Consider the following 14,697-nt stretch of genomic DNA (forward strand, 5'->3'; position numbering starts at 1 on the left):
AACGCATGTCCATGATCCTACGTACCTTGTAAATAGGTGCGCTCTCGACAAGGACGGGAGGGGGGAGGGAAGACGAACGGGGTGCGAAGAAAGGGCTTGACACAGGAGACATGGAAGACAGGATGGACGCGACGAAGATGTCGCGGAAGAAGCAGTCGCACAGCGACAGGATTGACGACCTGGGAGACACGGAACGGACCAATGAACCGCGGAGTCAACTTACGAGAAGCTGTCGTAAGAGGAAGGTTGCGAGTGGAAAGCCACACTCTCTGGCCGCAACAATACCTTGGACTCTTAATCCTACGTTTATTGGCGGCTCTCACAGTCTGTGCCCTGTAACGGCAAAGTGCAGACCTCACCCTCCTCCAGGTGCGCTCACAACGTTGGACAAACGCTTGAGCGGAGGGAACGCTGGACTCGGCAAGCTGGGATGAGAACAGAGGAGGCTGGTAACCCAGACTACTCTGAAACGGAGATAACCCGGTAGCAGACGAAGGAAGCGAGTTGTGAGCGTATTCTGCCCAGGGGAGCTGTTCTGCCCAAGACGCAGGGTTTCTGAAAGAAAGGCTGCGTAGTATGCGACCAATCAAATCAAATCAAATCAAAATCAAATTTATTTATATAGCCCTTCGTACGTCAGCTGATATCTCAAAGTGCTGTACAGAAACCCAGCCTAAAACCCCAAACAGCAAACAATGCAGGTGTAAAAGCACGGTGGCTAGGAAAAACTCCCTAGAAAGGCCAAAACCTAGGAAGAAACCTAGAGAGGAACCGGGCTATGTGGGGTGGCCAGTCCTCTTCTGGCTGTGCCGGGTAGAGATTATAACAGAACATGACCAAGATGTTCAAATGTTCATAAATGACCAGCATGGTCAAATAATAATAAGGCAGAACAGTTGAAACTGGAGCAGCAGCACAGTCAGGTGGACTGGGGACAGCAAGGAGCCATCATGTCAGGTAGTCCTGGGGCATGGTCCTAGGGCTCAGGTCCTCCGAGAGAGAGAAAGAAAGAGAGAATTAGAGAGAGCATATGTGGGGTGGCCAGTCCTCTTCCGGCTGTGCCACCAGATTATAACAGAACGTGGCCAAGATGTTCAAATGTTCATAAATGACCAGCATGGTTGAATAATAGTAAGGCAGAACAGTTGAAACTGGAGCAGGAGCATGGCCAGGTGGACTGGGGACAGCAAGGAGTCCTCATGTCAGGTAGTCCTGGGACATGGTCCTAGGGCCCAGGCCAGTTGAAACTGGAGCAGCAGCATGGCCAGGTGGACTGGGGACAGCAAGGAGTCATCATGTCAGGTAGTCCTGGGGCATGGTTCTAGGGCTCAGGTCCTCCGAGAGAGAAAAAGAAAAGAGAAAGGAGAGAATTAGAGAACGCACACTTAGATTTACACAGGACACCGAATAGGACAGGAGAAGTACTCCAGATAAACAAACTGACCCTAGCCCCCGACACAAACTACTGCAGCATAAATACTGGAGGCTGAGACAGGAGGGGTCAGGAGACACTGTGGCCCCATCCGAGGACACCCCGGACAGGGCCAAACAGGAAGGATATAACCCCACCCACTTTGCCAAAGCACAGCCCCCACACCACTAGAGGGAAATCTTCAACCACCAACTTACCATCCTGAGACAAGGCCGAGTATAGCCCACAAAGATCTCCGACACGGTACAACCCAAGGGGGGAAACCCAGACAGGCCGACCACAACAGTGAATCAACCCACCCAGGTGGCACCCCCAGGGACGGCAAGAGAGAGCCCCAGCAAGCCAGTGACTCAGCCCCCGTAACAGGGTTAGAGGCAGAGAATCCCAGTGGAAAAAGGGGAACCGGCCAGGCAGAGACAGCAAGGGCGGTTCGTTGCTCCAGACCTTTCCGTTCACCTTCCCACTCCTGGGCCAGACTACACTCAATCATATGACCCACTGAAGAGATGAGTCTTCAGTAAAGACTTAAAGGTTGAGACCGAGTTTGCGTCTCTGACATGGGTAGGCAGACCGTTCCATAAAAATGGAGCTCTATAGGAGAAAGCCCTGCCTCCAGCTGTTTGCTTAGAAATTCTAGGGACAATTAGGAGGCCTGCGTCTTGTGACCGTAGCGTACGTATAGGTATGTACGGCAGGACCAAATCAGAGAGGTAGGTAGGAGCAAGCCCATGTAATGCTTTGTAGGTTAGCAGTAAAACCTTGAAATCAGCCCTTGCTTTGACAGGAAGCCAGTGTAGAGAGGCTAGCACTGGAGTAATATGATCAAATTTTTTGGTTCTAGTCAGGATTCTAGCAGCCGTATTTAGCACTAACTGAAGTTTATTTAGTGCTTTATCCGGGTAGCCGGAAAATAGAGCATTGCAGTAGTCTAACCTAGAAGTGACAAAAGCATGGATTAATTTTTCTGCATCATTTTTGGACAGAAAGTTTCTGATTTTTGCAATGTTACGTAGATGGAAAAAAGCTGTCCTCGAAATGGTCTTGATGTGTTCTTCAAAAGAGAGATCAGGGTCCAGAGTAACGCCGAGGTCCTTCACAGTTTTATTTGAGACGACTGTACAACCATTAAGATTAATTGTCAGATTCAACAGAAGATCTCTTTGTTTCTTGGGACCTAGAACAAGCATCTCTGTTTTGTCCGAGTTTAATAGTAGAAAGTTTGCAGCCATCCACTTCCTTATGTCTGAAACACATGCTTCTAGCGAGGGCAATTTTGGTGCTTCACCATGTTTCATTGAAATGTACAGCTGTGTGTCATCCGCATAGCAGTGAAAGTTTACATTATGTTTTCGAATAACATCCCCAAGAGGTAAAATATATAGTGAAAACAATAGTGGTCCTAAAACAGAACCTTGAGGAACACCGAAATGTACAGTTGATTTGTCAGAGGACAAACCATTCACAGAGACAAACTGATATCTTTCCGACAGATAAGACCTAAACCAGGCCAGAACATGTCCGTGTAGACCAATTTGGGTTTCCAATCTCTCCAAAAGAATGTGGTGATCGATGGTATCAAAAGCAGCACTAAGGTCTAGGAGCACGAGGACAGATGCAGAGCCTCGGTCCGATGCCATCAAAATGTCATTTACCACCTTCACAAGTGCCGTCTCAGTGCTATGATGGGGTCTAAAACCAGACTGAAGCATTTCGTATACATTGTTTGTCTTCAGGAAGGCAGTGAGTTGCTGCGAACAGCCTTCTCTAAAATCTTTGAGAGGAATGGAAGATTCGATATAGGCCGATAGTTTTTATATTTTCTGGGTCAAGGTTTGGCTTTTTCAAGAGAGGCTTTATTACTGCCACTTTTAGTGAGTTTGGTACACATCCAGTGGATAGAGAGCCGTTTATTATGTTCAACATAGGAGGGCCAAGCACAGGAAGCAGCTCTTTCAGTAGTTTAGTTGGAATAGGGTCCAGTATACAGCTTGAAGGTTTAGAGGCCATGATTATTTTCATCATTGTGTCAAGAGATATAGTACTAAAACACTTGAGCGTCTCTCTTGATCCTAGGTCCTGGCAGAGTTGTGCAGACTCAGGACAACTGAGGTTTGGAGGAATACGCAGGTTTAAAGAGGAGTCCGTAATTTGCTTTCTAATAATCATAATCTTTTCCTCAAAGAAGTTCATGAATTTATCACTGCTAAAGTGCAAGTCATCCTCTCTTGGGGAATGCTGCTTTTTAGTTAGCTTTGCCACAGTATCAAAAAGGAATTTCGGATTGTTCTTATTTTCCTCAATTAAGTTAGAAAAATAGGACGATCGAGCAGCAGTAAGGGCTCTTCGGTACTGCACGGTACCATCCTTCCAAGCTAGTCGGAAGACTTCCAGTTTGGTGTGGCGCCATTTCCGTTCCAATTTTCTGGAAGCTTGCTTCAGAGCTCGGGTATTTTCTGTGTACCATGGAGCTAGTTTCTTATGAGACATTTTTTTAGTTTTTAGGGGTGCAACTGCATCTAGGGTATTGCGCAAGGTTAAATTGAGATCCTCAGTTAGGTGGTTAACGGATTTTTGTCCTCTGGCGTCCTTGGGTAGGCAGAGGGAGTCTGGAAGGGCATCAAGGAATCTTTGTGTTGTCTGTGAATTTATAGCACGACTTTTGATGTTCCTTGGTTGGGGTCTGAGCAGATTATTTGTTGCAATTGCAAACGTAATAAAATGGTGGTCTGATAGTCCAGGATTATGAGGAAAAACATTAAGATCCACAACATTTATTCCATGGGACAAAACTAGGTCCAGCGTATGACTGTGAGAGTGAGTGGGTCCAGAGACATGTTGGACAAAACCCACTGAGTCGATGATGGCTCCAAAAGCCTTTTGGAGTGGGTCTGTGGACTTTTCCATGTGAATATTAAAGTCACCAAAGATTAGAATATTATCTGCAATGACTACAAGGTCTGATAGGAATTCAGGGAACTCAGTGAGAAACGCTGTATATGGCCCAGGAGGCCTGTAAACAGTAGCTATAAAAAGTGATTGAGTAGGCTGCATAGATTTCATGACTAGAAGCTCAAAAGACACCTGAAACCGTCATTTTTTTTTTTTTGTAAATTGAAATTTGCTATCGTAAATGTTAGCAACACCTCCGCCTTTGCGGGATGCACGGGGATATGGTCACTAGTGTAGCCAGGAGGTGAGGCCTCATTTAACACAGTAAATTCATCAGGCTTAAGCCATGTTTCAGTCAGGCCAATCACATCAAGATTATGATCAGTGATTAGTTCATTGACTATAATTGCCTTTGAAGTAAGGGATCTAACATTAAGTAGCCCTATTTTGAGATGTGAGGTATCATGATCTCTTTCAGTAATGACAGGAATGGAGGTGGTCTTTATCCTAGTGAGATTGCTAAGGCGAACACCGCCATGTTTAGTTTTGCCCAACCCAGGTCGAGGCACAGACACGGTCTCAATGGTGATAGCTAAGCTGACTACACTAACTATGCTAGTGGCAGACTCCACTATGCTGGCAGGCTGGCTAATAGCCTGCTGCCTGGCCTGCACCTATTTCATTGTGGAGCTAGAGGAGTTAGAGCCCTGTCTATGTTGGCAGATAAGATGAGAGCACCCCTCCAGCTAGGATGGAGTCCGTCACTCCTCAGCAGGTCAGGCTTGGTCCTGTTTGTGGGCGAGTCCCAGAAAGAGGGCCAATTATCTACAAATTCTATCTTTTGGGAGGGGCAGAAAACAGTTTTCAACCAGCGATTGAGTTGTGAGACTCTGCTGTAGAGCTCATCACTCCCCTAACTGGGAGGGGGCCAGAGACAATTACTCGATGCCGACACATCTTTCTAGCTGATATGCACGCAGAAGCTATGTTGCGCTTGGTGATCTCTGACTGTTTCATCCTAACATCGTTGGTGCCGACGTGGATAACAATATCTCTATACTCTCTACACTCGCCAGTTTTAGCTTTAGCCAGCACCATCTTCAGATTAGCCTTAACGTCGGTAGCCCTGCCCCCGGGTAAACAGTGTATGATCGCTGGATGATTCGCTTTAAGTCTAATACTGCGGGTAATGGAGTCGCCAATGACTAGAGTTTTCAATTTGTCAGAGCTAATGGTGGGAAGCTTCGGCATCTCAGACCCCGTAACGGGAGGAGTAGAGACCAGAGAAGACTCGGCCTCTGACACCGACCCGCTGCTTAATGGGGAGAACCGGTTGAAAGTTTCTGTCTGCTGAATGAGCGACACCGGTTGAGCGTTCTACAGCATTTCCTTCCAGAAACCGTGAGAAAGTTGTCCGGCTGCGGGGACTGTGCCAGGGGATTTATACTACTATCTGTACTTACTGGTGGCACAGACGCTGTTTCATCCTTTCCTACACTGAAATTACCCTTGCCTAACGATTGCGTCTGAAGCTGGGCTTGCAGTACAGCTATCCTCGCCGTAAGGCGAGCACAGCGGCTGCAATTAGAAGGCATCATGTTAATGTTACTACTTAGCTTCGGCTGTTGGAGGTCCTGACGAATCGTGTCCAGATAAAGCGTCCGGAGTGAAAAAGTTGAGGAAAAAATAAATATATGAACGGTAATTAAAAAGTGAAACCCGTAAAGTTGTCAGGTAGCAAAATAGGTTGGCAACAAAACGCACAGCAATTTGAAAACAAGCCTGCAAGTTGTGACCAATCGTCTGATTGGCCCTCTCTGCTTGACCGTTAGACTGGGGATGAAACCCGGAAGAGAGACTGATGGACGCACCAATCAAACGACAGAACTCCCTCCAAAACTGTGACGTGAATTGCGGGCCTCTGTCTGAAACGGCGTCTAACGGGAGGCCATGAATTCTGAACACATTCTCGATGATGATTTGTGCCGTCTCCTTAGCGGAAGGAAGTTTAGCGAGGGGAATGAAATGTGACGCCTTAGAGAACCTATCGACAACCGTAAGAATCACAGTCTTCCCCGCAGACGAAGGCAGACCGGTAATGAAGTCTAGGGCGATGTGAGACCATGGTCGAAGGAATGGGGAGCGGTCTGAGACGACCGGCAGGAGGAGAGTTACCCGACTTAGTCTGCGCGCAGTCCGAACAAGCAGCCACGAAACGGCGCGTGTCACGCTCCTGAGTCGGCCACCAAAAGCGCTGGCGAATAGACGCAAGAGTGCCTCGAACACCGGGATGACCAGCTAACTTGGCAGAGTGAGCCCACTGAAGAACAGCCAGACGAGTGGAAACAGGAACGAAAAGGAGGTTACTAGGACAAGCGCGCGGCGACGCAGTGTGCGTGAGTGCTTGCTTAACCTGTCTTTCAATTCCCCAGACTGTCAACCCGACAACACGCCCATAAGGAAGAATCCCCTCGGGATCAGTAGAAGCCACAGAAGAACTAAACAGACGGGATAAGGCATCAGGCTTGGTGTTTTTGCTACCCGGACGGTAAGAAATCACAAACTCGAAACGAGCGAAAAACAACGCCCAACGAGCTTGACGGGCATTAAGTCGTTTGGCAGAACGGATGTACTCAAGGTTCTTATGGTCTGTCCAAACGACAAAGGAACGGTCGCCCCCTCCAACCACTGTCGCCATTCGCCTAGGGCTAAGCGGATGGCGAGCAGTTCGCGATTACCCACATCATAGTTGCGTTCAGATGGCGACAGGCGATGAGAAAAATAAGCGCAAGGATGAACCTTATCGTCAGACTGGAAGCGCTGGGATAGAATGGCTCCCACGCCTACCTCTGAAGCGTCAACCTCGACAATGAATTGTCTAGTGACGTCAGGAGTAACGAGGATAGGAGCGGACGTAAAACGTTCTTTTAGAAGATCAAAAGCTCCCTGGGCGGAACCGGACCACTTAAAACACGTCTTGACAGAAGTAAGAGCTGTGAGAGGGGCAGCAACTTGACCGAAATTACGAATGAAACGCCGATAGAAATTAGCGAAACCTAAAAGCGCTGCAACTCGACACGTGACCTTGGAACGGGCCAATCACTGACAGCTTGGACCTTAGCGGAATCCATCTGAATGCCTTCAGCGGAAATAACGGAACCAAGAAAAGTAACGGAGGAGACATGAAAAGAGCACTTCTCAGCCTTCACGTAGAGACAATTCTCTAAAAGGCGCTGTAGAACACGTCGAACGTGCTGAACATGAATCTCGAGTGACGGTGAAAAAATCAGGATATCGTCAAGATAGACAAAAACAAAGATGTTCAGCATGTCTCTCAGAACATCATTAACTAATGCCTGAAAAACAGCTGGCGCATTGGCGAGACCAAACGGCAGAACCCGGTACTCAAAATGCCCTAACGGAGTGTTAAACGCCGTTTTCCACTCGTCCCCCTCTCTGATGCGCACGAGATGGTAAGCGTTACGAAGGTCCAACTTAGTAAAGCACCTGGCTCCCTGCAGAATCTCGAAGGCTGATGACATAAGGGGAAGCGGATAACGATTCTTAACCGTTATGTCATTCAGCCCTCGATAATCACGCAGGGGCGCAGAGTACCGTCCTTTTTCTTAACAAAAAAGAACCCCGCCCCGGCCGGAGAGGAAGAAGGCACTATGGTACCGGCGTCAAGAGACACAGATAAATAATCCTCGAGAGCCTTACGTTCGGGAGCCGACAGAGAGTATAGTCTACCCCGAGGAGGAGTGGTCCCCGGAAGGAGATCAATACTACAATCATACGACCGGTGAGGAGGAAGGGAGTTGGCTCGGGACCGACTGAAGACCGTGCGCAGATCATGATATTCCTCCGGCACTCCTGTCAAATCGCCAGGTTCCTCCTGAGAAGTGGGGACAGAAGAAATGGGAGGGATGGCAGACATTAAACACTTCACATGACAAGAAACGTTCCAGGATAGGATAGAATTACTAGACCAATTAATAGAAGGATTATGACATACTAGCCAGGGATGACCCAAAACAACAGGTGTAAAAGGTGAATGAAAAATCAAAAAAGAAATAGTCTCACTGTGGTTACCAGATACTGTGAGAGTTAAAGGTAGTGTCTCAAATCTGATACTGGGAAGATGACTACCATCTAAGGCAAACATGGGCGTAGGCTTGTCTAACTGTCTGAAAGGAATGTCATGTTTCCGAGCCCATGCTTCGTCCATGAAACAACCCTCAGCCCCAGAGTCAATCAAGGCACTGCATGTAGCACCGAACCGGTCCAGCGTAGATGGACCGACATAGTAGTACAGGATCTAGATGAAGAGACCTGAGTAGTAGCGCTCACCAGTAGCCCTCCGCTTACTGATGAGCTCTGGCCTTTACTGGACATGAATTGACAAAATGTCCATCAAATCCATAATAGAGGCACAGGCGGTTGGTGATCCTCCGTTCCCTCTCCTTAGTCGAGATGCGAATACCTCCCAGCTGCATGGGCTCAGTCTCTGAGCCAGAGGAGGGAGATGGTTGCGATGCGGAGCAGGGAAACACCGTTGACGAGCTCTCTTCCACGAGCTTGGTGACGGAGATCTACCCGTCGTTCTATGCGGATGGCGAGAGCAATCAAAGAGTCCACACTGGAAGGAACCTCCCGAGAGAGAATCTCATCTTTGACCACTGCGTGGAGTCCTCCAGAAAACGAGCGAGCAGCGCCGGCTCGTTCCAGTCACTAGAGGCAGCAAGAGTGCGAAACTCTATAGAGTAATCCGTTATGGATCGATCACCTTGGCATAGGGAAGCCAGGGCCCTAGAAGCCTCCCTACCAAAAACTGAACGGTCAAAAACCCGAATCATCTCCTCTTTAAAGTTCTGGTAATTGTTTGAACAATCAGCCCTTGGCTCCCAGATAGCTGTGCCCCACTCTCGAGCCCGGCCAGTAAGGAGTGAAATGACGTAAGCAACCCGAGCTCTCTCTCTAGAGTATGTGTTGGGTTGGAGAGAGAACACAATATCACACTGGGTGAGAAAGGAGCGGCACTCCGTGTGCTGCCCGGAGTAGCAAGGTGGGTTATTAACCCTAGGTTCCGGAGGCTCAGCAGGCCAGGAAGTAACAGGTGGCACGAGACGAAGACTCTGGAACTGTCCAGAGAGGTCGGAAACCTGAGCGGCCAGGTTCTCCACGGCATGGCGAGCAGCAGACAATTCCTGCTCGTGTCTGCCGAGCATGGCTCCTTGGATCTCGACGGCAGTGTTACGAGCGTCTGTAGTCGCTGGGTCCATTCTTTGGTCGGATCCTTCTGTTATGCAGGTGAATGAGGACCCAAAAGCGACTTGGCGAAAACAGAGTCTTTAATCCAGTAAAGTAAATCTACAATCATAAGGCATAATTCCACTCGTAATAGACGAGAACAGACTGGAGACTCGATCAAGAACTGCAGGTTGCCTCGGGAAGGCACTTGAACGTAGCAGACTCAGACACCTGCTCACCACGCAGCATCTGAGGGAAACACGACACGACAGGGCGATACACAGACACAGCACGGTGAACAATAGACAAGGATCCGACAGGGCAGAAACGGAAAACAAGGGGAGAAATAGGGACTCTAATCAGGGAAAAAGATAGGGAACAGGTGTGGGAAGACTAAATGATTGATTAGGGGAATAGGAACAGCTGGGAGCAGGAACGGAACGATAGAGAGAAGAGAGAGAGGAAGAGAGAGAGAAAAAGGGGAACGAACCTAAAAAGACCAGCAGGGGGAAAACGAACAGAGGGAAAAGCAAAATGACAAGACAATCTAAGACAAAACATGACAGGAAGGAAATGGAAATGGAATGGAAGGAAAGGGAAATTGGATGGAATGGAAGGAAATGGTTTTCTTCTGCACTGTTCAACCAATCCAGTAAATGTTGAGGAGGAGTTAGGATGGAGTGTCGCCTTGCTAACACCTAAAAGCTCAATTTTCCCTGAAAAACAAAACACCCGGTTGGTGGCTAAAGGCTAGCCAATTAGAAACATCTGTAGCCCCTCCCCAAATCCCCCAGTTACAACTACACTGCTAAACACAGTATCACAACACCAAAGAAAAGACACATCAAATGTTTTACTATCGGCATGGCAAAGTTAATGTAGTTCTAAAACGTAGATAAAGAACAACAGTTTTGTTGTAAAGTATGTCAATCTTGTCTTTTTTTTCATTTGTGTATGTTAGGAGACCGGTGTCTGACTGACTGCCTGGAGACGTATTCCTCTGGGGTGTACGAGGGTCTGTGTAACATCACACTTGACCGACCTCTGATCTCTGAGAAGCTGAAGGCTGAACTCAACCCTCTAGTCATCACCATCCTGTCAGCCTCCTCCCTGCCATCATCCCCTGTCCCCTTCCATGTCTTAGAGGTAATATACCCCAACTCTTGACCTCTAACATGACCCTCCCAGCCTGCCCCTTTCTACACACTGTAGGTACTAACACTACACTGTCTCAGCTGACCCCAAACATCCTTTCCTCTTCTACTACATCTTCTGTCAGGAGAAGTGTCTGCCAGTGTACTGCCAGTACCAGTTCCATAACACATCTAAGCACCGGACCAAAGGCCAGGAACACAGGACTAAAGTTTACTTCAATGACGTCAACGTCATCATGACAGGTGGAGCACTGTCAAACATGCCCTTAAGAATTTGTTTACTGTCACTATTCATATCATCGCTATCGCTAAATGCAGTTATCGCTTTATCTATCATTAGCGCTAAAGCTATCGCTAAAGCTAATGTTACTGCTACAGCGATTCCTAAATCTGTCTATTGTTTGAGCTTTTATTATTGCTAGCTCTACCTAATCCAGGCTTGCTAAGTCCCGGGGAGCTGTTGGAGGTCCTGCGAGGTCCTCCGCTGGAGATTGAGGTCCACGACAGAGACAGGAAGTTGGAGAAGGTGTCGACCAGCCCTGCTCTGTTTGGGACATATCCCAATGATGACAAGCTAAGCAGTGTCGTCCCTGTCTCTGGGAAACGGACCAATCACCACCCCTTCAGAGAGAACAGCAAACACTATGACCCCTGTGGCCTCGCCAAGCTTAACCTCAATGACCTGCTACAAGGACAAAGGAGTCTGAAGGTGAAGCTAGCATTGATCAAGGAAAAACAAGACTGTTCACTGTTTTTATTGTCACGTGCACAAGTACAGTGAAATGCCTTTCTAGCTCTTTCCCAAAGAAGCAGTAATCAATATCACAATATAACAACATTGATCTGACTTTGTGCTACTCACTTAAACCTCAGTGGGAAGATCGTGGCAGACATTTGTCATTTTTCTAGTACATTCATCCATCTTTCTTTTCAGCACCAGAACCAGTTGGATGGGAATATTTAGTGTTCTTTCCCGTTCCATGACCAGGTGAACCTGCCGATCCGCTGTTCCCCACCGCCCCAGCTGTTGAGTAGTGAGAGGAGTGACTGGGAGAGGAAAATGGCCTCCATGCCAGGGACAGGAGGGGTGGATGGGCCAGAGCAACAGCCTGGACACTATTTTGACGCCAATTCACAGCTCAAGGTATAGTAGTAGTAGAATAGTAGAAGTAGTAGTAGTAGTAGCAGTAGTAGTAGTGGTGGTAGTATTAGTAGCAGTGGTAAAATTAATAGTAGTAATAATAGTAGTAGTGGTAGTAATAGTAGTAGTACTAATAGTAGTAATAGTAGTCTTAATAGTAGTAGTAGTAGTGGTGGTGGTAGTAGTAGTAATGGAAGTAGTGGTAATAGTATTAATAGTAGTATTGGTAGGAGTGGTAGTAGTAGTAGTGGTAGTAGTATTACTAGTAGTGGGAGTAGTAGTGGTAGTAGTAGTAGTGGTGGTAGTAGTAGTAGTGGTAGTAGTGGTAATAGTATTAATAGTAGTATTGGTAGGAGTGGTAGTAGTAGTAGTGGTAGTAGTATTACTAGTAGTGGGAGTAGTAGTGGTAGTAGTAGTAGTGGTAGTAGTAGTATTAATAGTAGTAGTAGTAGTAGTGGTGGTAGTAGTAGTGGTAGTAGTAGTGGTAGTAGTAGTGGTAGTATTAATAGTGGTAGTAGTAGTAGTAGTAGTAGTAGTAGTAGTAGTGGTAGTAGTAGTGGTAGTAGTAGTGGTAGCAGTAGTAGTGGTAGTAGTATTAATAGTAGTGGTAGTAGTAGTAGTAGTGGTAGTAGTAGTAGTAGTATTATTAGTGGTAGTAGTGGCAGTATTAATAGTAGTAGTGGTAGTAGTATTAATAATAGTAGTTGTAGTAGTAGTAGTATTAATAGTAGTATTGGTAGTAGTAGTAGTAGTGGTAGTAGTGGTAGTATTAATAGTAGTAGTGGTAGTAGTAGTGGTAGTAGTAGTAGTAGTAGTGGCAGTAGTAGTAGTAGCAGTGGTAGTAGTGGTAGTATTAATAGTAGTAGTGGTAGTAGTATTAATAGTAGTAGTAGTAGTAGTAGTAGTGGCATTGGTAGTAGTGGTAGTGGTAGTAGTATTAATAGTAGTATTAATAGTAGTAGTGGTAGTAGTAGTAGCAGTAGTGGTAGTAGTATTAATAGCAGTAGTGGTAGTAGTAGTGCTAGTATTAATAGTAGTAGTGGTAGTAGTATTAATTGTAGTAGCGGTGGTAGTGGTAGTAGTATTAATAGTAGTATTGGTAGTAGTAGTAGTGGTAGTATTAATAGTAGTAGTGGTAGTAGTATTAATAGTAGTAGTGGTGGTAGTGGTAGTAGTATTAATAGTAGCAGTGGTAGTATTCATAGTTAATAGTAGTGGTGCTAGTAGTGGTAGTAGTATTAATAGTAGTAGTGGTAGTAGTGGTAGTAGTATTAATAGTAGTAGTGGTGGTAGTGGTAGTAGTATGAATATTAGTAGTGGTAGTAGTATTAATAGTAGTAGTGGTAGTAGTAGTAGTGGTAGTAGTATTAATAGTATTAATAGTAGTAGTGGTAGTGGTTGTAATAGTAGTAGTGGTAGTAGTAGTAGTGGTAGTATTAATAGTAGTAGTGGTAGTAGTATTAATAGTAGTAGTGGTGGTAGTGGTAGTAGTATTAATAGTAGTAGTGGTAGTAGTATTAATAGTAGTGGTGCTAGTAGTGGTAGTAGTATTAATAGTAGTAGTGGTAGTAGTAGTAGTGGTGGTAGTGGTAGTAGTATTAATAGTAGTGGTGGTACTGGTAGTAGTATTAATAGTAGTGGTGCTAGTAGTGGTAGTAGTATTAATAGTAGTAGTAGTAATAGTAGTAGTGGTGGTAGTGGTAGTAGTATTAATAGTAGTAGTGGTAGTAGTATTAATAGTAGTAGTATTTGTAAGTCGCTCTGGATAAGAGCGCCTGCTAAATGACTTAAATGTAAATGTAGTAGTGGTAGTAATGGTAGTAGTGGTAGTAGTGGTAGTAGTAGTAGTTTATTGATCTCAACTTGATTGATTGATTGATTTAGGTGCAGGTGGAGATTGCCTGTCCTCTGACGGGAGGAGGTGGGACCAGTGACGGGGCATGGGACTGCCCGTTCGGACGCATCATATACCTGTTCAAGTACGCTAATGTCCCGGTGATGTCACGGCTTAGGGCGGAGCTACTAAGGATCAATGCTGTGGCGTTCCATCTGGAGGACCAATCAGAGGAGACTGTGGAGCGGGCATTGTCGTGTTACAAGATGGCGGCGCCGGAGAGGGAGAGCCGTGACTTGGACGTGGTGACGGGGTTCCACCTGCTAGATAAACAAATCCACCTTTTTGTTCTGGAAGGACTGAAACATAAAGGTGTCAGGAGACTCTGGGACACAGTCTCCATACAGTAAGTTATATAGAGACTGTCTCCATACAGTAAGTTATATAGAGACTGTCTCCATACAGTAAGTTATATAGAGACTGTCTCCATACAGTAAGTTATATAGAGACTGTCTCCATACAGTAAGTTATATAGAGACTGTCTCCATACAGTAAGATATATAGAGACTGTCTCAATACAGTAAGTTATATAGAGACTGTCTCCATACAGTAAGTTACATAGAGACTGTCTCCATACAGTAAGTTATATAGAGACTGTCTCCATACAGTAAGTTATATAGAGACTGTCTCCATACAGTAAGTTACAGTGTCCCATTGAGAACTGTCTCCATACAGTATATAGAGACTGTCCCATACAGTAAGTGAAAAGTATTCTTTTGCGACCTTTTGCCACATTTCAGCCTTCAAACATAAAGATATAAAACTGTATTGTTTTGTGAATAATCAACAACAAGTGGGACACAATCATGAATTGGAACGACATTTATTGGATATTTCAAACTTTTTTAACAAATCAAAAACTGAAAAATTGGGCATGCAAAATTATTCAGCCCCCTTAAGTTAATACTTTGTAGCGCCACCTTTTGCTGCGATTACA

General features: G+C 45.9%; 1 protein-coding gene across 3 annotated transcripts in view; it reads left to right on the forward strand.

Annotated features, from left to right (window-relative positions):
- cfap92 (cilia and flagella associated protein 92 (putative)) overlaps positions 1 to 14,697 on the forward strand; it is a 182,738-nt gene that overhangs the window by 56,370 nt on the left and 111,671 nt on the right. For all 3 annotated transcript variants that reach the window (XM_046333526.1, XM_046333533.1, XM_046333540.1), the window contains 5 exons: positions 10,533 to 10,717; positions 10,851 to 10,968; positions 11,163 to 11,434; positions 11,714 to 11,869; positions 13,751 to 14,106. In XM_046333526.1, coding sequence (XP_046189482.1) covers positions 10,533 to 10,717; positions 10,851 to 10,968; positions 11,163 to 11,434; positions 11,714 to 11,869; positions 13,751 to 14,106 — 1,087 coding nt within the window. The remainder of the gene's footprint in view (positions 1 to 10,532; positions 10,718 to 10,850; positions 10,969 to 11,162; positions 11,435 to 11,713; positions 11,870 to 13,750; positions 14,107 to 14,697) is intronic.

The sequence above is a fragment of the Oncorhynchus gorbuscha genome, linkage group LG03, assembly GCF_021184085.1.
Source record: "Oncorhynchus gorbuscha isolate QuinsamMale2020 ecotype Even-year linkage group LG03, OgorEven_v1.0, whole genome shotgun sequence".
NCBI lineage: Eukaryota > Metazoa > Chordata > Actinopteri > Salmoniformes > Salmonidae > Oncorhynchus > Oncorhynchus gorbuscha.